The 27,550-nt window shown below is 40.4% G+C and overlaps 1 protein-coding gene and 1 long non-coding RNA gene across 3 annotated transcripts; one reads left to right on the top strand and one right to left on the bottom strand.

The window, feature by feature from the left end:
* Positions 1-753: 753 nt before the first annotated feature.
* Positions 754-26,978, top strand: ZNF341 (zinc finger protein 341; the record flags this gene model as incomplete). 2 transcript variants are annotated; one of them, XM_081325046.1, is made up of 15 exons in its annotated part: positions 754-784; positions 3,537-3,647; positions 5,252-5,439; positions 6,158-6,307; positions 6,956-7,180; positions 10,953-11,142; positions 13,700-13,784; positions 14,628-14,818; positions 17,113-17,306; positions 18,633-18,841; positions 19,395-19,491; positions 20,665-20,797; positions 21,187-21,298; positions 22,689-22,759; positions 23,270-26,978. In XM_081325046.1, 15 exons carry the CDS (start codon positions 754-756, stop codon positions 23,779-23,781), a joined length of 2,499 nt encoding a protein of 832 aa, XP_081181172.1. In that variant the 3' UTR covers positions 23,782-26,978. The 2 variants fall into 2 exon arrangements, with proteins under 2 accessions (XP_081181172.1, XP_081181173.1); XM_081325047.1 differs by lacking the exon at positions 754-784 and adding an exon at positions 1,021-1,030.
* Positions 16,438-18,760, bottom strand: LOC308666321. Its single transcript, XR_014026093.1, has 3 exons — positions 18,620-18,760; positions 17,869-18,006; positions 16,438-16,885 (listed from the first exon to the last, which is right to left on the bottom strand). It is a non-coding gene; the product is annotated as an uncharacterized lncRNA (long non-coding RNA).
* Positions 26,979-27,550: the final 572 nt, after the last annotated feature.

Below are 27,550 nucleotides of genomic sequence, written 5' to 3'. Positions count from 1 at the left end.
GGCTAAATGTCTGGCAGAAAGCGGCAACACCTGCCTTTGGTGGCTGAGTCTGAACATTAAATAAAATACATAAACACCCAATATTATGTTCTTCTGCAATAACCTTTAGGCTGCACATAGGTCCTACTGAATGCACATCCAAATCCACCGTTGAATAATACCTTTACTAGGACTAATATAGAAGGTAAAGGTAAAAAAAGTACAAAACATCAGAAACTTTCAGGTTCTCCAAATGTATGAATCACGCAAAATGATGCAAAAAGGAGGAATGGATGAAGAGGCATGGAAGTCCTCAAAATTTGGACAGATGGTCCAGCCTTGGGAAATCCTATTCAAACGCAACTTTTCCTCTAGCCAACCCGGACAAAGAACAAGATTGTCTCTAAGCTCAGCTTTCAAAATGCAGTTTTTCCTTTGTTCTCTTTTTTGCTCTTGGCAAATCTCACGGGTTCCTGAAGAAACTCTGATATTTCTTCTATATAAATTAAAATATAATTTCAGTTCCACCCCTCCCTGAACAAGCCGACTCAGCTTGGGACACCGCAGCAGCAACCCCTCTTGCCAACAGTACGGCCAGGAGGCTCCGCCCCTTCCCAGCTAGGCATCGGCTTCCCCCACAGCAAGGCTATTCCCTGAGCCAGCCTCCCCTCCCCACCTCGTTGCCTCGCGCTCCCCCTAGCGGAGGAACGACCCTCCCTCGTCTTCCCATAATGCCCGTTTAGGTTGTTCTGTTGTGGCTGCCTCAGCTTCAAGATGGCGCAGGCGATATTCGAGGCGCTGGAAGGTATATCTCGGGGAGCCGGGCGGGTTGAGGCCTCGCGTCGGGGAAAGTCCATTTAAAAAAAAAAAGCGCGGCTATTCCACGCTGGGCGCCTCCCTCCCGCCGTTGTGATGGGACGGGGGCTGAGAAGGCGGCGGTGCCGCCCTAAGCCATCTCTGGCGCTGAGGGAGGGTTCCTGGAACAGCCACTGTTCAGTGTCTGTCTTGGTCTTGGAGAATAACCGCACAGTCCGGCGATCTGCGTGCGCGGGTTTGTTTCGCCTGATAAATCCCGGAGGAGCCAAATCCTGGCAAGGGACGGAAAGCAAGCAGGCGGCTCGGGTCTTCCTGGAAATTGTTCCCAAAGGAAGAAGGGACGGTGGCTCTGTCATTGCTACCTCCCCTTTTGCAAGTTCCCCTCAAAGGGCATTTGTTGCTTTAATTTCCTCTCTGTAAGAGTCCCTTTTACCTCTAAAGGTGCCTTTGCTAGATTCTTGAATAATGCAGCTTGTATAACATCGCCACCGTTCCCTGGAAGAATTGCATCGTAGTTGTTGGTGTGCCATTAAAGTCTGGGCACGTACATTTGTGAAAACCGCTGCCGCTAAGGCTATTTTTTACAAATGCAAATGCAGTTAATACCTGCAGTGGCAGTTCAAAATTGAAAATGTTTCCTGCTTGCAAATTACATTCCCTCCCCCTAACTGTATCAAGCTTAAAGATACGGTATGCTTCTTTAAAAACAACGTTTAAGAAGAATCCCTGATCAGCAATCTGTTTAATGCAGCTAGCTCCCTGTCTATTTTGGCCAACTGGATCCTTTTTCACAATGTTATATAATTTAAAAGAACATCTATTGGTTGTTTCATGATTTACACATCTCAGGACCGATTAACATGGCTAGTTTAGGTTCTGTTTCCATTATTGTGTGAATGCAGCCACTGAGGTTTGTGCTACAGATCAGCATAATTTATGAAATTTATTATGTCTTCTGAAAGTGCTCTAAAACAGCAATTGTATCATGTTTGGAAGAAACCCAAGGCTTTGTATGTTGTGTTGAACAGTAATTTCTTTTAATTATTGTTTATTTACTAGGCCCTATTGCCCAGGCCATTAAAACATAAGCCAGATAAATATTTAGCCTAGTCTGACAAGTAAATTCAACCATTGGCATTTGTTTTTGTAGCTGATGTGGCATGTGATATTACAGCAGTGAAACAGTTTTAGTGGGCTGTCATATCACAAGTCTTTCAGAAAAGTGTGCTAAAATGAATATCCTTTCAGTACTGTTTAAAAAGAAACAATTACTAGATCCCATACTCTGGTCTATAAAAACTCCTTGTCACTTTTAGGTTGAAAGTTGGTGGTTCCATGTTCAGTATAGTGAAATCTGACACAAACCATTGATTAAATTAATACCAAAGAATAAATTACTATCCAAAAAACAATTAGATCTGTGCAAAACATTCTTGTTTTGGAACAGTTTGATATGAGGCCTGTCTCAGCTTGAAAAAGCACATGTTACCTCAACATTGACAATTTAAGAACTGAAAATGCTGCTTTACTTTATTGGAAATCTTGTCTCTTTACTAAGTGCATCTTTGAGCCTTAGCATAGCTAGTAATAATATTGGACACAAGTTACCCTCAAGCTATTTCAAAATCTATCTTATGATGTTCTTAAAATTATCTTTTTTTAAAACAGACGTTTTTGAGACAGTTTTTCTGTCTAATTCTCAGGATACAAGGGCTCATTTTGATTTTCTCCCTATGAGTTTATTTTGTTCTTTGAGCTAGCAGCTTCTACCATCTTTTAAAAATCAATGGTAATTTCCTTTTGATCAAATTGACGGTCAGTTGGTAGAAAAATGACAGAACTTTTCTACTTGGCACTAAGATATCGCACATATGTATGATGTTTGCCAAATCTATCTGGTAGAATAGAAAGTAACTAAGGATCCTTTTTTCTGGAGTCTTCACCTTTTGTTTAGGAGGATTTAGGAAAAGTTATTAAATCACATGTACTTCAAGTGATTTGTAAAGTATTATGACAAATTTTGTTACACTTGCACATACATCACATATAACTTATGTATGAGTTTACAGCTCCTTTCCAAATATAGTTAACCCAAATACAGTTTCATTCTGGAAAAGCATTTAGTGTATTTAAAATACATACATAATATTTATACCAACATAATCAACATACTTTTATTGGAGGTGATGAGAAAGAGCTTACATGTCAAGAGAGATACTTTATTTTGCTTTGTGTATAGATAATTACTACAGATTATGGATGGAGGAGGAGGGAAGGAGTGGAATTTGGGATTATTACTACAGTCTCCTATATTATCTTGAAGCGTGATCTTATTAAGATATTGGCTAATTTGCAGTTTCAAACTATGTCACAGTGGCAACCCTTTAAAAGCCATCAAACTTTCACAAAGGTAAAAGAAAAGAGAACTGAGTTGTAAGGCCAGGTTCCTGAAAGCCTTGGAACCAGGAAGAAAAAGAAGAGCCTTCCTAACCAAATGTAAAGAGGTGGCAATTTTGTCAAGTAATGGAATGTGTGTGTTTATGTGACCAGGCAATTGTAAACATAACAAATATGTTTGTGATCTGATTTGATTAAGTACAGTACTTGAGTTAATAAAGATCCCTACATTGTAAGAAAACTGGAAATAACATGGAAGTTAACGTGCCATCACAGTCAATTTTTCATATTTTTGTCCCTGGAAGGAATACAGATCTTCTGATTGCCATTTCTATTCCTTCCAGGAATGGATAATCAGACAGTGCTAGCTGTTCAGTCCTTGTTAGATGGCCAAGGAGGTGTTACAGATCCATCATCACAGACAGTCAACACATCTTCATCCATCCAGTCCATGGGTGAGTCTTGCATTGGGACTTCTTTGTTGCTTCTCCTTGTGATGTGCAGTAACACAGTAATTGGTTCCAGTGTGTCTGTGAGTGTATGCATGCATTACTACTTTCTTCTTTATCCCAAGTATTCAAAGAGTTACATGATCCTGAAACAATATTAATGAAATTATTTTATGTTCACTAGCTGTGCAAAAAATTGTAGTAGGAAAGTTAATTTGCTATGTATTATCACCTTGCTGCCATTAACATAAATTCATTTAGCATAAGATATTATTTGGTTTTGTTCTCGCTATACCTTTATTTTTTAAACAGACACATATGCTTGCTGATTCAGGATAGTGTTTTCCCAGGACAGTTAGTAATTGAGTTGATATTTTAAAAACAAACAAAGACATTATATAAAAACATAATTTAAAAATACACTATTAAATAACATCTGTGTAGCACATCCAATTCAAATTTATTTCTGCAATTTATATGCTACTTAATTCCAGAAAGGCTCTGAGTAGTTCATAGTATTATAATATGCTATCATGAAGACCTGTGACAATTAAAAAGGTTATTGCACAGTGTTGACAATAAAATAGGCTCTAGAGCAGACATGTCAAACTTGTGACATCACGTGATGTCGCGCAACGTATCGGGACCGTTTTGCCATTGCCGGCAATGGGGTGGGTGTGGCTTCCGGGTCACATGCCCGGTCCGTAGGCTGGCAGTTTGATACCCCTGCTCTAGAGCATTTCAGAGTTGGAGGATAATCATTGAGAAGGCCCACATCTGAGAAATTACCTGCCACACTCAGGCACCCTGTATGGCTTAAATCTTACCAGTTGGAGTTCTGTTCATATACCATACAGGACCTTAGAGGTTAATATTTATCTCGTTCAACTGCAATCAGAAAAAAAATGAGACCAAGTAAAGATGGCATAAAACTGGCTTAATATGGTTATAACATCCAATTTCATTCAGTACTCTTACTGCCAAATTTGATGATAAGTGAAGTTTCTGGATGGTTTTCAGAGACAGTCCAATATATAATGGATTATGGCAATCTAGATGAGAGATTAACCAAGCATGGTTTATTGGTATGAGGCTGTATTTGGTCAATGAAAGGCATTATGTGTTCCTGAGCCTGTAGTGATAGAGATGAATCTAAAAGCATGTCCAGTCTGCAAATTTGACCATTTTGGGGAGTTGAAGTCTTTTCTGAAACAGCCTTTTCATGCTATGATACTTAAGTGAGACAGCACATGATTGCCAACTTTCCCTGCTGACTTCCCCAGATGCTGCAATGTCACTAAGACATGTTTGTTGTCAAGCGTCCAAATTGCAACCATGAGACTGTGGGGACACTGCAGCGGTTGTAAGTGCAAGGAATGGGTTGTAAGCCACTTTTTCCAGCACCGTCATAACTTTAAATAGTTGCTAAATGAATAGTCACACATTGGGGACATCAGATGGGATGTGCTGTGAGAAAGCTAAGCATTCTCCTAACTCCAGCGGGACAATTTTTAGTTAATAATTTCTTATCACTTTGTTCTGCTGAAACTTGGTATCTTCTTGGGAGGAAGTCTTTGAGGTTAAATATCTTTTTCTTTCACTGATTTCAGATGACGAAGATGTATTTCTCTGTGGGAAATGTAAGAAGCAATTCAACTCATTGCCAGCATTCATGACTCATAAGCGGGAACAGTGTCAAGGCCATGCCCCCTCACTGGCTACAGTCTCCCTAGCTACTAACAGTGTGTATACTCCGTCCATTACCTCAGTGCAGCAGGCTCAGACCACCAATCGTCAGGTAGAGATGTTGAATGCTGGAGCTTTTTGTGGCTGGGTCACCAGTTATACCTAAGCATACCTGTGTACTAAATATGCAAGTGTTTCCTCTTATATTCCAAAGTCAATCTCAGCATGTGTAAAACCTGTTATTGGTTGTCATCGATTACCTTAAGAGCAACCTTTCTGGCTTGGCAGACTGGCGGGGTGGGGTGGGGGGGAGAAGAGGGGATGGTTCTGTGTGAGTGGCAGGCATGCATGTACATGCATGCTTGCCCACTGCTTGTGCAGCCCTGTTCCGAACAGGCTGTGTCCTGGTAGTGGGCCACAGCCCAGGAGTTGGGACTGTAGTGATGTAAAATAGAGGCAGTGGACTCAGTATGGGGATTGGCAGTGGAGATAGCCAAGTTCAAGCTGGTGTAACATCTACAATGGGTGGGCTTAGAGTTTTAAGTTTGGGAAGGCTGCGATAGCATATCTGAAATAAAAACCAGATTTTATCCTGTTTAATGACTTAATTGCTAGCTGAACAATGTTTTACCCTTTTTGCCATGCTACATAATTAATTCTGAAGAGGTTGATTCACAGAATTTTGACTTTTACTACATAATTTCTTACAGGGAGTAGTTACAATGAATAAGTTGTTTTACTTTGTTTTTATGTCATCCCCAAGAATTTTCGGAAACATTTCTTGCCTAATATCCAATGTAAGATTTTATTTTATCCATTTTGCTCAACAGATCTCTACATATATTACTGTTCCACCCTCTCCTTTGATCCAAACACTAGTCCAAGGGAATATGTTAGTGAGCGATGAGGTTTTGATGTCAGCCATGTCTGCTTTCACAACCCTGGACCAGCCAATGTCCACAGTGCAACCCACTGTGCAGGTAATTTTTTTTCTGTGCCATTTAAGGCATACACAAGCTCTGACAAATGGAATATGCTATAAAAACAAAAATTAATAAGTATATTGGAAATGAATATTTGATGTCTGATGACAACATACCATATGCGTAATATTGTGTAGTAGGACTGGACAGCAATCTGAAGGGCAAAATATAATTAGAAGCACAGGGCAGGCACACACATAAAATAAATTGGACATATTTTAAACCATCCATCCATTCACCATTCATTCATTCATAGGATTGTGTTAATGTTGCTAAGAAATCTATATCTATACAGTCTCTCTCTCTCTCTCCCCCCCCCCCCTCTCTCTCTCTCTCATCTATATCTATTGAGAGAGCAGGGGTTGACCTTGACTTGAGGCATTTTTTATCTTTGTGGTTCAGTTTCTTTCATGTAATAATATTGTTATGTTGAAAATGTAAACAGATACAGCTGTTCCTTGGAAGAGATCCCTACATTATTAAATAAATGTAAACTATGTTTTGCATATACATGAACTATGCAGAAATACATGGGTATTGATATTGCTTATAGAAGGAAGCTTAAAATCTTCTTGAAAATATTGTTCATATTCATGGACCAAAGAGAGGAAGGAAGGAAAACTAATTTCTGATTTTTGTTTTTAGAGCAGCTTGAATATGCATCCTGGAGCAGGATACCTCTCTCAGCCTCCCCCTCCCCCTCCACCCCCTCAGCCACCCCCTCCACAACCTCGAACCCTTGGAGTGCCAGGCCCAGCCAATGCAGGTAGCAGTGGAGTGGCAGAAGTCTACAATACATCTACCTCCATGTCTGGGAATGGGACGGTAGAAATACAGAATCTGGGGATGCAGCCGTATCCACCTTTGGAGGTAAAAATGGCTGCCTCTCTTAGTGATTATATTCTCCCTTGAGACAGTTACATGGTCTCATGGGCCTTGGTAAAATGACACCGACTCTGATTTTACTCAGCCTCAAAATACCAGTTTTGTTGGTTTTCAGAAAGTGGCATAGCTAAATGCACAAGGTTATATTATAATAGATGATGATTTTGTTCCTAAGGAAAATGGTTGTGAAATAGTTCCCAGTCTCCGAAAGAAGGAAATTTATTTATGTTCTATACAGTTTGTCTAAACTGAGATAGAAGTATTACTTAAATATAGTCTGCTGGGCCACACATGACCAGAAGGAGGAATATCATATATTTACCTACAGGTGTCATAGAAATTTGTTCATGGACGTTTGAATGATTGTTGAATACAAAAGTAAGATAATACTTAACACAAATGTGTACTGAAATGCCAAAGCTAAGTCAGGTATTAAAGAATCTGACTTTCAAGACAGAGCTTACAGATTTACTGTACAGACTCACCATTGAGACTGAATAAGAAATTTCAGAAGGCTCTTATTCAGAAATTGTATTTAAATGGTCATAACTATTAGATTATAGATTACAATTAGATTATAGATTAAAAAATCTGGATTGTGCATAATTAGAAAAAAATAATATAGAAGAAATGAAAGTGATGTTTTAACCACAGAGAAAGCTCTCCACATTTGGCAAGATTGGTTTAGGTTATCTGAAACTGCAGTTAAATTTAATAAGCAACTGGTACTGACTTATGTTAACTACTGTAACTATATTTCAGGCTAACTATATTTAAGGTTTGTCAATGTTTATCCAAAACAGCAAATTATAGTTAGTTAAAAACAGGATTAGCACCAGTTTCTCCACATGGCCATACTAAAAGACGATGCAAATGTATAAGCAGTGCAGGAGTTTGTTGTTTTCACCTGTAAGCAACAGAAGTTTGCTTTATTATTTATTTATTTATTTATTTATTTATTTATTTATTTATTTATTTTCTATACCGCCCTTCTCCCGAAGGACTCAGGGCGGTGTACAGGGCAATAAAAATACAATATACAAAAGTTAAAAATAAGATTAAATAGAACATTCCATCTCTTTCTATGGGGGGTGAGTTATTACCCCCCGTAGATAGGGATCGCAACTTGGGAGTCCTCCTAGATCACGGGTCGGCAACCCGTCTCCTGCGGCTCCCAGCCGCCCGGTGCGCGCGCACCTCTTCGAACGGGCAGTGGTGCGTGCGCACCTCTCCAAATGGAGAGTGGCACCGCCCGTTTGGAGAGGTGCGCGCGCACCTCCCCGAATGGGCGGAGGTGCGCGCGCACCTCCCCAAACCTTTGGAGAGGTGCGCGCGTACCTCCGCGCGAACGGGCCGCGGCGTCATTCTTTGAGGAAGCTGCCGCGGCCCGTCTGCAAAGCTGCCGAAAGCGGCAGCTTTGCAGATGGGCCATGGCAGCTTCCTGAAAGAGCGACGCCACGGCCCGTTCCGAGAGGTGCGCGCACACCTCCCCGAATGGGCGGAGCTGCGCGCGCACCTCCCCAAACATTTGGAGAGGTGCGCGCGTACCTCCGCGCGAACGGGCCGCGGCGTCCTTTGAGGACGCTGCCGCGGCCCGTCTGCAAAGCTGCCGAAAGCGGCAGCTTTGCTGATGGGCCACGGCAGCTTCCTGAAAGAGGGACACCGCGGCCCGTTCCGAGAGGTGCGCGCGCACCTCCCCGAATGGGCGGAGCTGCGCGCGCACCTCCCCAAACCTTTGGAGAGGTGCGCGCGTACCTCCGCGCGAACGGGCCGCGGCGTCGTTCTTTGAGGACGCTGCCGCGGCCCGTCTGCAAAGCTGCCGAAAGCGGCAGCTTTGCAGATGGGCCACGGCAGCTTCCTGAAAGAGCGACGCCGCGACCCGTTCCAAGAGGTGCGCGCACACCTCCCCGAATGGGCGGAGCTGCGCACGCACCTCCCCAAACCTTTGGAGAGGTGCGCGCGTACCTCCGCGCGAACGGGCCGCGGCGTCGCTCTTTGAGGACGCTGCCGCGGCCCGTCTGCAAAGCTGCCGAAAGCGGCAGCTTTGCAGACGGGCCGTCGCCGTCGGGCAACCGGGAACCGGTTCCATCTCACTTTTAAAAAAATTGGCAACCGCGTGCGTCCGCGCATGCGCAAAAAACCGTTTTGCGCATGCGCAAAACATTTTTTTGCGCATGCGCATGCATGGACACACGCACGCGGCTCCCAGTTTTTTTAATTTGTGATGGAACCGGTTCCCGGTGGCTCTTTTCCTTTTTTAGGTTGCCGACCCCTGTCCTAGATTCACAGCTTTCTTTGGAAGACCACATAATAACTCTGACTAGGGGGGCCTTCGCCCAGGTTCGCCTGGTGCGCCAGTTGCGGCCCTATCTAGACCAGGATGCCCTGCGTACGGTCACTCATGCGCTCGTGACCTCTCGTTTAGACTACTGCAATGCTCTCTACATGGGGCTGCCCTTGAGGACCACTCGGAGGCTCCAATTGGTACAGAATGCAGCCGCGAGAGTTGTGTTGGGAGTCTCCCGATACTCCCATGTTACACCTCTGCTCCATGAGCTGCATTGGCTCCCAGTTGTCTTCCGGGTGAGATTCAAGGTTCTGGTAATGGTTTTCAAAGCCCTACATGGCATCGGTCCAGAGTACCTTAGGGATCACCTGCTGCCGGCGTCAACTTGCCTCTGCCCTGTGTGCTCCCACAGAGAGGGCCTCCTCAGGGTGCCACCGGTCAGAGAATGTCGTCTGGTGGCCCCCAGGGGGAGGTCCTTCTCTGTGGGTGCCCCGGATTTTTGGAATCGTTTGCTGGTTGAGCTCCGGATGGCGCCCGACCTTCGCTCCTTCCGACGCGATCTGAAGACTTGTTTGTTCGAACAAGCCGGCCTGGCCTGATGGGGGATGGGTTTGGGTTTTATTGTCGTTTTAAATGTATTTTAATCTACTGTTGTAACTTGGGCATCTTGTTTAATTCTTTTTTAATGTTTGTATTCTTGTACTTTTATATGTTTGCCCTGTTCACCGCCCTGAGTCCTTTGGGAGAAGGGCGGTATACAAATAAAATTATTATTATTATTATTATTATTACAATAAATAATTACAAATTACAAATTAAAATACCCCAAATCCATTAGACCAGGCCGGCTTGTTCAAATAGGTAAGTTTTCAGATCACGGCGGAAAGAGCAAAGGTCAGGAGCTTCCTACTTCCAAACTTTGAGCTGACAATGGAAGTCAAGATAGCCTATGTCTCTTCTGTGTGATGGTTGGAAAGACATGGTTGTCAGAATACTGAGTCAGAAATGATGGAGCTTTGAATTACAGGCAGTCCTTGACCTACAACCACAATTGAGCCCCAAATTTCTGTTGTTAAGTGAGACACTTGTTAAGTGAGTTTTGGCCCATTGTATGACCTTTCTTGTCACAGTTGTTAAGTGAATCACTTCAGTTGTTAAGTTAGTCACACAGTTGTTAAGTGAATCTGGCTTCCCCATTGATTGTGCTTTGTCAGAAGGTCGCAAAAGGTGATCACATGACCATGGGACACAGCAACAGTGATAAGTATGAAACAGTTGCCAAGCATCTGAATTTTGATCACATGATCATGGAGATGCTAGAAAGGTTTTAAGTGTGAAAAATGGTCATAAGTCACTTTTTCCAGTGCCGTTGTAACTTTGAATGGTCTGTTTAAATGAACTGTTGTAAGTTGAGGACTACCTGTATTCATATTTTTCTGTCAGATATGTTATCATTGATTTCTGTTTCAGGTGCCCAGCCAATGTGTGGAAAACCCAGTGTATCCTTCCCCTCCAGTGTATAATCCAAGCAAACAAAGCTTTAAGTCTAAAAGTGCTAATGCTGGTGCTTCCTTGAATAATACATGCGGAGGAAATCTGACCAATTTTGATTCTGCTTCCAAGAACCGTCGTTCCAAACCAGACAATAACTTGCTTGAAGGTAAGTCTTGGTACTCATTCTTGCTGTAGTCTTAATTACATTTAAGTAAGACAGAATGTGTCCATGACACAGGAAGACTTGGGTGACATATTGTAAAGGGAAATCTATGATCCTCTATATAGTCCTGGACTGTGATTCTCGAACCCCAAAGCTAACATGGCAACTAATAATTGAGGATGATAAACATTTAATCCATAAACGTCTGGAAGGGCATATAACCCAAACACTGGTTATTAGAATCCTGAGAACTCATTATTTTATCATACAAAATTGTTAATGTATTATTTCCTATTCAATGCTGAAACATGTGAAATAAAAGATTCACACCATTAGCGTCTAATTGATGTACAAATTGTCTTTATTTGGAAGATGTAATAAAATTTGTAAAATATTTTGGATGGTATAGGAATCTGAAACTTTGGTTCATTTCATATTTCATAAAGTTCACAAACATTATGTAGCTATTGTGTTCTCATTATAAAGAAGGAACTAACTAATATGCTTGAATGGACTCATTTTGTTATTCAGGTTATTTTTAGGACAGGGTTTTTGTTTTTGTTTTTGATTAACAAATTAACAAATCAAGTTGAATAGAGGTCGCTATAAATTTATAAAATAGAAATCTGTGTTCCTGTACCTAGGAAATCACATTTAAGCCTCATGAAATTTATGTTTTTCAATGTCATTTTGTACTGCACATTATTGGAATATTGGTTCAGTATTAACCTTTTCCGTGCATTCATTGTAATCCACTAATATGGATGACTACAACATTGTAACCCATGAAAGCCAAGCTATTGTTCTGATGTTGTAGAAAATGCTGCAGTGCCATTCCTTCCCATGACATCAGAAAATATGAAAAAAACAACAGTATAGGTAGGAGAAACCAATGCTGCAGCTCTTTTCCTTGCCAAGATGAATGCGATCTGAATTCATGTGGTATAAATACAAGATGTAAAACAGGAAGTCCCATGATAACAGAAAATGCAAAGAATAGTTTTACATTCCTCCCACGTAAGGTTATTTTGTTCAATTTTTCCACTATTTTCATTCATCGACCATGGTATCCTACTGCGACGTCTCAAGGGGTTGGGAGTGGGGGGCACTGTTCTACGGTGGTTCTCCTCCTACCTCTTGGGCCGTTCGCAGTCGGTGTTGACGGGAGGGCAGAGGTCCGCCCCGAGGTCTCTCGTTTGTGGAGTTCCTCAGGGGTCGGTCCTCTCTCCCCTCCTGTTCAATATCTATATGAAGCTGCTGGGTGAGATCATTCGTGGTTTTGGGGTGGGGTATCATCAGTACGCCGATGATACCCAACTTTTTCTTTCCACCCCAAACCAGCTCAGTGATGTCCTCGACGTGATGTCCCGTTGCCTGGAGGCGGTTCGGGTTTGGATGGGGAGAAACAGGCTCCGACTCAATCCTGCCAAAACTGAGTGGCTGTGCGTACAGGCATCTCGAGTGAATCATCCTATTCCACCTTTAATGATGGGGGGTGAGGTGTTACCCCCTGTCGATAGGGCTCGCAACTTGGGTGTCCTCCTGGATTCGCGGCTCAGTTTTGAAGATCATATAGGAGCCGTGACCAGGGGGGCTTTTGCCCAGGTTCGCCTGGTGCGCCAGTTGCAGCCCTATCTGGACCGGGATGCCTTACGCACAGTCACTCATGCGCTCGTGACCTCCCGGTTAGACTACTGTAACGCTCTCTACATGGGGCTGCCCTTGAGGACCACTCGGAGGCTTCAACTGGTGCAGAATGCGGCCGCGCGAGTTGTGATGGGGGCTCCCCGATACTCCCATGTAACACCTCTGCTCCGCGAGCTGCATTGGCTTCCGGTTGCCCTCCGGGTGAGATTCAAGGTGCTGGTGATGACCTATAAAGCCCTAAATGGCTTGGGTCCAGGATATCTGAGGGAACACCTGCTGCCGGCATCAAGTTCCCTTCGTCCTGTGCGCTCCCACAGGGAGGGCCTTCTCAGGGTGCCGCCGGCAAAGGATTGCTGGAGGGCGACACCCAGCGGGAGGGCCTTCTCTGTGGGTGCGCCTGCCCTTTGGAACCAGTTACCCGTAGAGCTCAGGACTGCCCCAGATTTTCGTTCGTTCCGCCGGGACCTGAAGACCTGGCTCTTTGAGCTTTCCGGCCAGGACTGAGAACTTTTCATTTTTAACCTATTGCAATTGGGTTTTTAATAAGAGTTAAGGGTTTTAGATTTTAATTAAGGATAATTTAATTTATTTTAATTTGTTATTAACTTTTGTATTGTTATATTGTTTTAATCGCCTTGTGAACCGCCCTGGGTCCTACGGGAGAAGGGCGGTATATAAGTTTAAATAATAATAATAATAATAATAATAATAATAATAATAATAATAATAATAATAATAATAATAATAATATAATTCTATTCTTCCTATAAGGCAATGTACTCAAAATCCCTGCTGCACTTCCCTTCCTCAAACTTAATTTTAGTTTGATGGGTAGAATGGACAAGCAAGAATCCATAACAGGATGGTCTTTTTGATATAAATTCATGCTTGTTTTTTGCTGTTTGCATTTCAGGAAAGCCCAAGTCACCAAAACTGAAATGTACATACTGTGATAAAGCCTTCACCAAGAATTTTGATCTGCAGCAACATATCAGGAGGTAGTGTTGAGCTTCCAAAATCGGACAGAAGCAGTGTCTATTTGGACAGGCCAAGGACTTGATTGGATATTCTGAGCAACAATTGGAGCCATTCTTACTTGCTGGCAAGAGCTATGGAAAATAAAGCCATCTCTCTGCTTGGTCAGTGTGATCCCCCAAATGTTGAACACTGGTCTCTGTATGGTGTATGTGTGAAACTTAATCTTGGTCCTGATTGCTGAATCACCAGGTCTTCCGGAGGCTCAAGGGATAACAAAATTTTGCACATTATTAAGGCAGGATTTGTTTTATTATTATTGGATAAACCATTATGGCCTGCTTGACCCATAACTCTGAACTATAATAGGAGAGAGACAGAGTTGTACCATTTTAGGCTGCAGATGAGAGTTAGTATGAGTTCATGTTTCCCCAGGCAGATTCTTGTCACATGGAAAAATACATCTCAAAATGACGTCTTTTATCTATCCTCCCTGAAGGGGTAGGGTTCTTATGTGTAAGAAAAGTTGCTTGTGAAGGAGCTTTCCAATCATGCAGATTCCTATCTATGTGCAGTTTGGAATGCAACTTAATAGTAGTTATAAGCCAGCTGGAAAATTGTTCGTTATTAAAAGTTCAGTATTAAAGGATAGAGGGAGTTAAAGTAAATGAAATACATAAATTATGGATTAACTTGCTCACTTAGAAGATTGTGTCTCCTCCCTGAATGCTGAGAGAGAAAACGTCCTAAAACAGACCGAAGCTACAACAGTGAAGATTGTAGTCGAGTGCACTAGTAATATGTTTTTTCCTCTGTTGAGATGTTGTGATTCCTGTTCTCTGATGTAGTGTCTATTTTTCCTTCAGTCATACCGGGGAGAAGCCATTCCAGTGCATTGTGTGTGGTCGAGCTTTTGCGCAAAAATCCAATGTGAAGAAGCACATGCAGACACATAAGGTGTGGCCACCAGGAATTGGGTGTACCATCTCTCGGAGCTCTGTCACTGTGCAAGTCATGCAACTCAACCCCAACCAGCAGGAGGATGAGGAAAATGCAGGTGCATTATTAACTGCTTGAATGGCCAATCATATGGACCTGCTTCACCAAACAAATAATAGTGCTTCTATTATTCTATTATTCTGTTTTATAGATTTAGGGTTAGAAAAATAACTGGTGTACTGGTGGTTTAAGTATGTACTAGCATGTGAATCTATAAATCAGATATACAGTTGATGATCTTGCTCAGTCATAGCCCTTCATTTAATATTGTTTCATACTCTTGTGATTCTTAATCCTTTTGCAAAGTTTCTTCACTTCTGGAACCTGTAATACTGATTTTTCCCTTTTATAGTATAAACTTAAAATTAGATGTATATTAAAAATCTGTCATCTATCCTCAAGAAGAGAATATCCGAATGACCCTTTGGATATAATTGCTTTGCATTAGACAGGCCTTCTCCAACTGAAGATGATGTTGGTTAGTAATTATGAGAATTGGAATCTGGAGAGCAACAAATTGGAAAGCCCACATTAGATATATTCCTGAAATAGAAGCTGTGCATCTAGTGCAGACATGTCAAACTCGTGACGTCGCGTGACATATTGGAGCTTTTTTCTCTTTGCCGGCAATGGGGTGGGCGCAGTTTCCTGGTGACGTGTTCGGCCCATGGGCCGGCAGTTTGTCACCCCTGATGTAGTGCTTGGATGTGGTATCACTAACTTCCTAAACATCTATGTTACTGACTCTGGATGATCATAAGAAATTACAATGATCTATGCACATCAGTCCTTTTGCATATTATGTAAATGTAACTGCTTGGGTTAAGATTGTTTCCTGAGTTGTACATACCAACTGGTTGATAGGCAACAAGAAGAAGAATAGCCAACACCCCAGAAGACAGGCTCAGAATCCAAAAAGGTCTTGACAGACTTGAACAGTGGGCCCTATCCAACAAAATGATATTTAATGTGGAAAAAAGCAAGGTTTTATACCTGGCCAGGAAAAACCAAAGGTACAAGTACAGATTAGGCAAAACCTGGCTCATAAACAGTAACTGTTAGAGGGACCTTGGAGTCCTAGTGGACGATAACTTAAACGTGAGCCAGCAGTGTGTGGCAGCAGCCAAAAAAGCTAATACAATCCTTGGTTGTATATACAGAGGCATAGAATCAAAATCACGTGAAGTATTACTACCACTTTATAAAGCCTTAGTAAGCCCACATCTGGAATACTGCATCCAGTTTTGGTCACCACATTACAAAAAAGATGTTGAGACTTTGGGGGAAAAAACTGCAAAGAGGAGCAACTAAGATGATTAAAGGCCTGGAGACTAAAACATATGAAGAACAGTTGTAGGATTTGGGAATGGCCAGTCTAGAGAAAAGGAGGACTAGAGGTGAGATGATAGCAGTATTCCAGTACCTGAGAGGCTGCCACAAGGTAGAGGGGATCCATTTATTTTCCAAAGCACCAGAAGGCAAGACAAGAAACAATGGATGGAAACTAATCAAGGAAAAAAGCAACCTGGAATTAAGGAGAAACTTCCTAACGGTGAGGACAATTAACCAGTGGAACAGCTTGCCTTCAGATGTTGTGGGTGCTTCATCACTCAAGGTTTTTAAGAAGAGACTGGACAGCCACTTGTCTGAAATGATACAGGAACTCCTGCTTGAGCAGGGGGCTGGACTAGAAGACCTCCAAGGTCTCTTCCAGCTCTGTTCTGATTGAGATTGGTAAGGGCCAAAATGTTTTAAGTTATAATTGGGCTCACCAAGGCAAAAGCTGGAACTTACGTGACAGAACAAGCCTGACAGTGCCAAATGAACGTATGTGGTAGAGAATATTTGTTCTACTTTAATCTCCTGTGCCCACATAACAAGTGTACTACTTTGCCAAGGGCTAAGTTGTTCATTGCTTGAGAATATGAGAGGAGTACTTTAAAAACATATCATCTGGTCCACAATTTATTCCCACAGCGATGAAACAGATATCAGTGGGGCAGCTGAAAAGAGTTCACAAGTACAGTAAAGTCCTTATCTAGTGTTCTTTAGCAGCTGGCATTGTCAAGCATATTCCTCCAATGCTGGAGGTAATATGTAACACTGGTGACAGGAGTTCTTCTCACTGTAAAGTGAAATTGAGCATAGGTTTTATCCTCAGTTATAATAAAGAATGAAATACAAAGACACACAAAGGCGGAAATCTAATTTCCACAGTTTTTCACCTTGGAAAAATGATTTATGTCAATTCTGTTTTGCTGATCTTGCTTGTAATCTTTTTGAAATGCTTATTTCTCTTAAAATGCTTGACACTGAGACTAGTATTTCTGTGTTCTGTATCTTTTCCTTCAGGCTTAAACCAGGCTCCAAGAAGCAGTCCTCCACAGCCTCAAGCCCTGCCTCCTGGGGAAGAACATGACGCTGCAAAGTTGGAAGCCAAGCAAGTGGTCTTGATAGACAGTTCTTATCAGTGCCAGTTCTGTCCCAACAAATTTAATACATATTTCCAGCTGAAGTCACACATGACTCAGCATAAACATGAACAGGTAGATAGTTTATCCTGAGATAGCTTCATTCTGTCATACATAGCTTTTTATCACTTTTCCATGGGCTGCAAACCAATGCATGCATACTTCCAAATTTGCACCGTCTGTATAGGTTACAAAACTCACATGCAGAATGTTGGCTATTTTGCCAGCTATTTTTTCTTTCGCCTATACAGTTTAAAATTTAAAATGCTCTATGAGAAGGTAATGTTCCATTTAATTTAACTGGCTACTCACTGATTGACAAAGGCTCTTTGGTGCTAGGTATGGAAATTGTGATTTATATATATGCAAACTGTATTCGTGACACATTGATCCAGCATAGGACTTTCCTCCTATGTATATTTTAACTTAGCGTTAGAAATATGTGTTGAATAGATAACACAATATATTCTAGATATAAACACAAGGAATTGCTAAGCACATTGATTTGTGCTTTAGATTGTAAGCCGCCCTGAGTCTTCGGAGAAGGGCGGGATATAAATGGGATTAAAAAAAAAAATTCCACGGAACGTAATTCGCAGATCTCTGATAGTTGAAATACATTTTTAAGTTATACTACCTTCATATTTTTCTACCGTGTAAGAATCATACAATTCCATTTTTGTGTGCATGAATTATTATTCTGAGTATATTCAGTAAGTCATTGCTCAGGATCTGTTTTGCTTGCAGGACATTCTAGTTTTCATTCTTGGAATTTCTAAGGAGATAGAGAACAAAAATTCTGCTCAAAATTCAAGAGAGCCATTGCTTGTGTAGAAACTATTCTAAGCTAGACGATATCAGCCCATATCAGGGACCTTCCTTGGTTCCTTATTGGAAGGAGGCAATCTAGAGCAGGGGTGTGAAACTGCCGGCCCATGAGCCGGACGTGTCATCTGGAAGCCGTGCTCACCCCATTGCTGGCAATGGCAAAACTGTCCCGATACGTTGTGCGACGTCACGCGACGTCATGAGTTTGACGTGTCTGATCTAGAGGCAAATCTGGAGGCAAATCTCATGCAGTGACATAATGTGTAACCTCCGCAGGGAAATAGCTTTGTATTTTTCTCCATAAGGAAGAATTGAATGGTTCACTGCTAACTTCTGGGAGAGGCTGTCTAGAGACATAGTACATAGATTTCACTGTGAGTGGGTACATCAATCTCACAGGAACCTTTAATTACATTGGCTCAGCCAATCTCAATGTATACATGGTTGTACTTTGACAATAAAGGTTCATTCACATTTATACATTGAATGCTAAGAGTACAGTACAGCTTGTTTGCTTTTGGTGGCACAGGATAATGCCGATTTAAATTCTCTTTTCTTACCATTAATGTGCAGGTGTACAAATGCATGGTGAAAAGTTGTGCCCAGACATTTCAAAAGCTGGACTCTTTCTTAGAGCATATCAAGAACCACCAGGAAGAGCTGAGCTATCGTTGCCACCTCTGCAGCAAGGACTATCCTTCTCTGTATGAATTGGGTGTCCATCAATATTCCCACAGTTTGCTCCCTCAACACAGCCCCAAGAAGGACATGGCAGTTTACAAGTACGGTAGCACTGCAAATAGTAATATTTTTAATCTGTTTGGGAGAAAAAATGAATGAAAAGAATGAAAAATGATGTAATTCAAACTTGATATTAATATTATGCAATCATTTAAACTGCAGTTGGGAGAGCAGTCAGTGTTGTGAATTTGCTGTTGAATGATTTGGTACTTTCCTTTCTTTAAAAAAGGAACAAAATCAAACCCCACTGTGAGAGTATAACTTGCTAGAGTTAAGAAAATATAATTCATTGATATTTATGTAGAAATTATTTTTTCTATTTATGGCATACCAGAGGTATAAGAAAAATAAGTTCCTCCTCAGAATCCATTCCATAAGCTTTCACTCTTTTGCAGGTAAATCTTACAATTTTGAACTCAGACTTCAGGCAATTATTTAGTTATTTATTTTTAAGCCTTTATTTCCTTCAAGGATCTCTTAAGTGTTTTCCTCTTTGACAATGTTTTTTGCAAATGCATATGGGTAAGGAATCTATAGCTAGCCTGCAGACTTCAGCCATACTAACTTTCTTTCCTTCTTTCTTTCTTTCTTCAGGTGTGTCAAATGTGTAAATAAATATTCCACACCAGAAGCCCTGGAGCATCACTTACAGACAGCAACACACAACTTCCCCTGTCCTCATTGTCAGAAGGTAGACACGTAAATTGATTTTCTGGAGAAATAAGTAATTCTATGATTTAAGCATCTAGAATAGCAAAATTTTGTCCCTTTATTCTTTCATGTTTCTTTCATAGTTTGTTTCTCAGGCTTTAGAATGAGAAAAGGCAGTCTTGCCCAAGATTGCTTGATGTTGTCACACTTTTGTATAGTGGATACACACATCCCATTGAGTTGTACCATCTGTACTGCAGAGGATGCTACTGGAGTGCCAGCAGCTGAGTTGTCAAAATTATCTTCTCCTTTGCACTACATACTGTCCTGTGACTCATTCCCTGAGGCAAGGGTTGTTGTTTTTTTTAAAGTTCACTTGATTTAGGTTAGTAAAGTCTTTGCTTCATCTACTTTTGACTTTTACTGTGTAGATTTGTTATACACACCCATTTCCTTAGGGAAAGAGTAGCTAATCTAGACCCTGGACCAAAAAGAGCCCTTGAGGCCCTCAGAGCATCCGTCTAACCATTACTGATGAAAAGCAATGAAGGTACCCTGCTATCAATTAGTGTCTATTTCTTGAACCGAGAAATAGATGAAAACTGTAAAATAAGCCTGTCAATGCTGCAAACATTGACATGTTTTTGCACTGACAGTATAAGAGGCAGCCTTTTGCTTTAACTGTTGGGTTTTGAATCACAAAAGCCCGGGTGAAATGCAGCCGGATGTTTTGACAAGATAAGGGATAGCTGCTTCAGAAGGGAAGTGAAACTTCATATGTTAAATTAATTGGTAAATGTGACTCATGGCGTGTAAATAAGGGAGGGAAATTCTGTATGAGGTGGTGTGTCAAGGGGAGGAGAATTCAGATTCTGGCATCCATCCATGAGTGCCGATGCTTCGTTTCATTATTATAGACGTTTTAGATAAAACAATGCCTGAATGTTGTTTGAACTGTCTCATTAATCGGAACCACGACAAAGCCCCTAAAATAAAGCTTTCCATGTTGAAAAGTGAAGATAATGCTGAAATTTTCAGCCTTGCCCTTATTTGAGAGGGGACCTCCCCATTCAGTTTTTACTGTCAGTTTCTCAAAAAAATATTAAGAGTAAACTGTAGCCACAAAATAGTGCCCCCTCCTGGTCTGACTGGTATTACTACCCTTCTAAATGACCTTAAGCAGTGTTTTAATGACATTGCCTTTTTAAAATAGGTGTTTCCCTGTGAGAGGTACTTGCGAAGGCATCTCCCTACACACGGAGGAGGAGGTAAATTTAAGTGCCAGATCTGCAAAAAATTCTTCCGCCGAGAACACTACCTCAAATTACACGCACACATTCATTCAGGTAAGAAATGGCAGAAATCGGTTTCCAATCTGTAGAACCTATTCATGTTTTAAGGTTCTCCTGTCATCATCTTCAGTGGTCATTGATATACCTTACGTTTGTTGAGTTTTGCCTCCCTATTTGAAAAATTGTGTTCTCTTAACAATATTCTTAATTTCAGTCTGATGGATCACTACTTTGATTGGAACCATTTGAATATATGTTAAGCATACAAGCATCTATTAGAAACAATACAATACATCAGAGACAGGAAAGGTCTTGGGGAACTAATCCCAATTCTATTTAATCATGTTTCTGTTACCCAGGAATAGAAAATGACTTATTAGAATGCTTTTTAACCAAACCCATGTATGTCTTTATTGCTGAATTCATACCTCTTTCCTGTGCAGGTGAAAAGCCTTTTAAGTGTTCAGTGTGTGACTCAGCCTTCAACAGGAAAGATAAACTCAAACGGCATATGCTGATCCATGAGCCTTTCAAGAAATATAAATGTCCATTCTCGTAAGTATCAGAGGGCCCACAGCAACACTAGCTTCATATTGGATAGCTTAGGTTTTGGAAAATAAAATGACGCAAATAATTAGCAGCTTTTCGAACAAATGCATATAAAGGAGATGGAATTGCCTTATTTTTATTGATTGAGGTTGGCTAAATCAGAAGTTCCCAAACTTTCTCAGTCCATAGCACTCCCAGTGGTTCCCAGCTTGTGGGTTGTGACATTCTCACTAACAGCTCCATTTATTAAATAGTATCCCGTAAATATCCGTGCGTAGTTTGGGTAAAGCAAGGTTAAGTGTTTTGTACCAAGGTTACTTTTTTAAAACAAAACTGAAAACCAGTTTTGAAATTAAAGGAAGACTAAGTTGAAAAAAAACTGTGGTTTATGCGGGTGGTCTATGCTATTGTAAGGTGCTCCCAGATGGCCCATCATTTCACACTTAACCATAGATCTGTGGTTTGTCTGTATACCTACCATCCCAAAGCTCTCATTATATTGAAAATATTGTTTCTGTTAAATTCTGCTTTGTCTGACTTCTCTACCTCTTCCCATTCCTGGCTTTATTGGGTGACTTTGACTTTCTTAAATTGTGCAATAAAGTAGCAACCTTGCTTGGAAGTAGATTGTTCACTTTGATAGTCTTTTATTCTTTCTACCTCTTTAATTAAGGACCAGTATGCAGCTATTTTTGTTGTTTTTTCATAGGGTAAATTTTCAAAAATATTGTGAAAGAGAAGTGGAACAAAATTCTTTCCATCACTGCGTAGGGTCTTCATTCTTGCAGAAGAGAATATAAGTAACTCAGGGTAGAACTGTAGGGTTTTTTGTGCTCTTTCTGTGCAGACTAGGTAACATTATCATTTTGAGGGAAAATAGCAAGTTACTACATGAAGTGTCCTTGTTCAACAACCATTTGCAGTTATGACAGCGATGAAAAAATAACTTTACAACCAATCCTCACATTTACAATCTTTGGAGGTCTGTAAAGCAAAGTAAAGCTGAAGTAAGATCATAAGCAGAGTCATGATTTCACTTAGCAATCACTTCACTTAATGACTGAGTTGCCAGTCCGAATTGTGGTTGCTAAACAAGGACTATCCATATGTATAAAACAGCCAGCAAATCTCATTGTCTTTTGTACTGATGATGTTACATAGTATGAAAATAAAATGTGTGCAAGGAAATAACCAAGCTCAGAAAGCACCAAGAACTCAACACTTCTTGCTATAGCAAAAGGTTTGATAATTTAAACTTCCTTCTGCTAAGATGACTATCATTGTTTTAGAGAAAAAGAATTATCTGTTCAAAGAAGGATGATTGTACAGATATTTTAATAAATGAATAATGTTAGAAGTTCCTCTCTGCATAGTTTATTTTTATTTTGTTATTCAGAAATCATACAGGCTGCAGTAAAGAGTTCAATAGACCAGACAAACTGAAAGCTCATATTTTGTCCCATTCAGGTATGTAGAATTATTGCTTTGATTTGGATCAGAACTGAAAATAATTATAATTAATATATTGAATATTAATAAAGCATTTGTATTTTGTTTCTCAACTTTGGTGAAGATTAGAAGCAGTGCAATTCAGTCCTAACAATTTTATGTTTTCCCTTTTTGAGCTTTTAATCAAATAAATCCAATTCTAGTTATCATTGGGACTGAATTAACCATTTCATATTGAATTGTTATGCTGGAATTTATTCACAAAAACCAAAGATAGCAAAACTCTCAATAAATCATATCTATTCAAAGTACCTGAGTTTGCATAGCTTCCTATATAAAATATGGTTTATATCACCAATGTAATTATATAGAATTGTATATAGAATTGATGCAGAGTCACTAAGAAACTAGGTGCCATAAACTTTAGGTTCAAATCTGGCTTCACCCACAAAATTATTAATTAAGTTTAGATGAGGCCTACAGAAACTTTTTATATCAAAGCTGTTTGTTGCATTCTTTCGTTTTTAGGTATGAAGATCCACAAGTGCCAGTACTGTAACAAAGCCTTCAGCCGACGAGCTCATATGATGGAACATCAGCGTTCTCACACTGGCAACTATAAGTACCGTTGCCCTACATGTAGCAAAGGTTTTACTCGCCAAAAGTACATGAAGGACCACAAATGTAGGCTGAACTCATCAAAGGATAAAGAATTGCCAGTCAGAAAATCCCAGAAGAAGTGGGGGGCACGTGGGCGGAAAGTGGGACTTCCTCTTTCAGCTCAGTTGGCTTTCACAGAACTCAAAGACACTACAGGTGGAGAGAGCCTTCAAAAAAGTGGTCCTAATAAAGAACAATTTTCTGAACCTGACACTGTTCTATCCATTGTGGTTGGCAGATCAGCAGCAAACTCAGACACTGACAACTCTGGCCAGCATTCTGGCATCTCACCCAACTTTTCTCTGACAGAATTGCAACCTGGCTCTGAGAGTCCATGTGCTATGCTGGCAGTCCCTGTTTACATCCACACTACTGACTAAACTGATGAATGCTATGCTTTAGTAGGGAAAGTTCCTGTGTTTACTGATACAAAAGAACTGCTGCAGAGAGTGAGAAATGAATGGTGGTGTATGTGTACAAATGCTTGGCTTCACTGATGCAGACGACAGCATTCTTTTAAAGAAACGTGTTACAAAGTGAAATCATTCCTCTCCTTATCTGGATGAATTAATTGGAAGAAGCTGTTAAAAACAGATGGGGATAGTTACATTCTTTTCATTTAAAGATACTCAGTGCTTAAATATTCATTCAGGTTCTTGAACTCCAAATCTAAATAACCGCAATATTTTTCACATTTCTTGATTTACTTTTATTGTTTCATTATGGAGCACTTAAAGGAAATGGTGACACCAAAATGACAAAACGTGCAAGAAAATGTTAATGTGCAAATATTATGTACTTGCATCCTGACCTCTGACACAAATATGCAAGTTGTGAAATTTCCATGATGATGCCATCACCCGTTGGTTACTTGTTCCCCTATGCACTCCTAGGACCCCATTTATGTTTCTGTCCTAAAATCTACATTGCACTTTCAAGATGAAAGTATTCATAACATGATCCTTTGAAAACTTCACACTTATTCATAAAAGTATTTTTACCATTTCCCTTTCTCAGGGTATATTGAAATGGGGAAATTGTATACAAACACAGTAGACAAGTTAAAGTTGGAGCACCCCCCCAACTTTGCCAGATTTGCCAATACTGAGCAGCAGCTTTAGAAAGAAATAACATCTGAATATATAATTTTGAAATGGGAATATCTCAGGCATCTGGATTTCAAAGAAAAATGTGGATCTTTCAAGAATTGAGGGTTGCTAAATATGCACCTGCTAAGAAAGAACTAGGAAAAGACCAGCATGGACTGTAATAGTGTTCATACCAGTTTCCATCTATAATTGTTTGTTTATTCATTACATTTAAGAAGGGAGCTTTTTAAGGCAATGTTTCTCAAACTCATGCTGGCTGGGGAATTCTGGGAGTTGAAGTCCACACATCTTAACAATTGCTGAGGTTGAGAAACAGAGTTCTAAGGTATTTCACCAGAAGTCTCAGTGACTGTGCACTTGTGGAGCCAATGTAGCTTGATCTTGTGCCTCGCAATCACTTATTTGATAGTGGGAAACAATTGCTAGTGAAGAATAGCCGCCTAGAATGGGGACCATCTTCTTGGACACGAGCAAGTAGTTGCTTCAGATTTATTAAAGACCAGATTGAGATAATAAAGAGATATGGATGATTCTAATTTAATCAATGAGACAATTATATTAGTACCAATGGATTACTTGTACTGCTGATGTTACATTTTATGTTATTTTTTCCCAAGGTGTCCTGCAGTCATGCTATCCAAATCCAATTGTTCTTGAGTGTATGCTGTCCATAAGCTTCTGGAAAACATGCATTCTGTGACACTACAGATTGTTAAATCTTTGAGTTAGAATTTTTGGCCTTTTGTGTACTTTTTATCTGAAATTCTAAAGTTGCTGTTATATCCACAGGAAATGAGAGAACTTGATTTGACTTCAAGAGGTAACTCAAAACCATGGGCATGTATGAAGGATCACTTATTTAAGCAGCTGCAGCTTTTTCAATTTGCATAATGGTATTAGTGTGGCTCCTAGCTGTTTGTATGTGTACATATATTCCACATGTGTGGTGACAGTTGGGAGCAGTTTCAAAATGTGCGTAAAACACACATTTTATTCAAAACTAGGTGCTTCATGCATACTTGGGAGCCTTCTGGAACACAGTTTTGCACAGCTTTTAACTAAAGTACTAAACTGGTTTGTCTAAGTAATGTGCCAAACTGTAAGTAGTCCTTGCTTAGTGACTGCCATAGTCAATGACTGCAGTTACAATGCTACTGAAAAGGTAACTTTGGGACCATTGCCCCTATTTACAATCTGCAGTCTCTCTCTCAATCATATATTTGCCATTATAATCGGTTTTCATTGTCCTTTGTAAAATAGTAAGTACAATTGCAGTCACATGATTTTTCACTTAGTGATTACTTAATGACCAAATTGGGGGTCCCAACTAGCTAGGTTATACAACACACTAAGACAAAACAAAACAGTCTATGATACGGTACACAATGTGATGTGGGGGTCCAGCTTACATCTATATACTCTGATGTAAGCCCCTCTAAGTTTGCTAGATTTTGTAGTTCTATTTAAAGATATACAGAATTGCAGCCTCTGAGTTTCATGCACATGCAGACTCAATCCTTTCAAGAGTGTACCATACCAAGTCTGTTGAAAGTGAATCCTTATTTTCAATTATCATTGCCCATTAGAATACCAAGATAAGGGGCTGGCATCTTCATTGGGCATCTCCATTGATCTGGTTTTCCTGTGCCTATTGCTGCTTGCACATTGACTGTGAAGATAATACAGAGAAGTGATATATATGGTTTCAAAGTTTTAGCTGCAATAATTTGCCTCGGATTGCCTCTCCTAAAACCAAGGTTGTACTCCCAGCATAGGTGATAAGCCAGTGTCAACATCTTTCTCAACAAAATTCATTATGTCACAGAATAAAACCAGAAATACACTACATTATCTCTATTCCAATATTACAGATTTTCAGAAATTGTATAATTCTTGTCAGTTGTACAGTTCCTTGGGGGATTTCTTTAAGGAATTTTTTTTCTAAGGTTCCGCCCTCCCCAAGTTTGAGTGACATTTGCTGGGTGTGGGGGGGGGGGAGAGAGGATTACTAAATGTATTTTTTCTCAATAACCTTGTTACTAAAAGTAACACTAATTTTGTTGTTACCACATCCTGTTTGTTGTCTGTAGTTGCCTTTTGATGAAGTGCTGTGTAGAAAGCAAGGCTAGTCTGCCCAGGTACGGACTGTTTCATTTTAACATTAGGTCTTTTTGAAGTGGTATTTTCAGTCCTTTGTCACGGTAGGATAGCCATTCATCACCCTAAGGAAAATATTAAAGAGCAAATCTCCCGTTATTGGTGCGTCCAACATCTGGCCCAAAAAATGTACAGAGATACAATCTCTTGGAATTAAAACCATGTAAACTAGTAATGACTGGTATGTCCTGAGGCAATTTTGTTTTGGCAGAAGCATTACATCTGTTTCTCTGAAATTGATTACAAATCCATTCCTTAAGTCTTCGTGTCCTTTGAAAGAGATATTAAAATATTTTTCTCGGTTTCCTCCATATTGTAGACAATTGCCTTCCATCATGTGCTGTATTAATACCCCGCCCCCAAGTCTCAGCTACCTCTTGTTATTGGAAAGATGCTCCAATCCTCACTGTTTTAATATCCATAGTTGGCAATAGTGTTATTAGGACTGACCAAAATGATCCAAAAGAGTATGCATCCTTTTGAACTCTCCAGTTGCAGTATTATAAAAATGAGATTGGGAGGAACAAGAGATCAAAATCAAATGAAACATTTAAACCATGAGCACAAGACCTACAGGTCAAAGTCAGCCCCAAGATGGAGGTTAAAGACCAAACACATTCAGCCTAAATTATTATTGGTTTGACAGTTAGGCAGGAAAAACCAAAGGTACAAGTACATATTAGGCAAAACCTGGCTCAAGAAGAGTTACTGTGAGAGGGACCTTGGCATCCTAGTGGGCGATCCCTGAAATATCAGCTGGCAGTGTGCAAAAGCAGCCAAAAAAGCTAATGCAACCCTTAATTTTGTAAAGAGGCATAGAATCGAAATCACATGAAGTATTAGGACCATTTATAAAACTTTAGTAAGACCACAATACTGCATC

Source organism: Vipera berus (assembly GCF_964194415.1).
Source record: "Vipera berus genome assembly, chromosome: 3".
In the NCBI taxonomy this organism is placed as follows: Eukaryota; Metazoa; Chordata; class Lepidosauria; order Squamata; family Viperidae; genus Vipera; species Vipera berus.
Note: the sequence above shows the minus strand (reverse complement) of the source record. Positions and strands in the feature narration are given on the sequence as shown.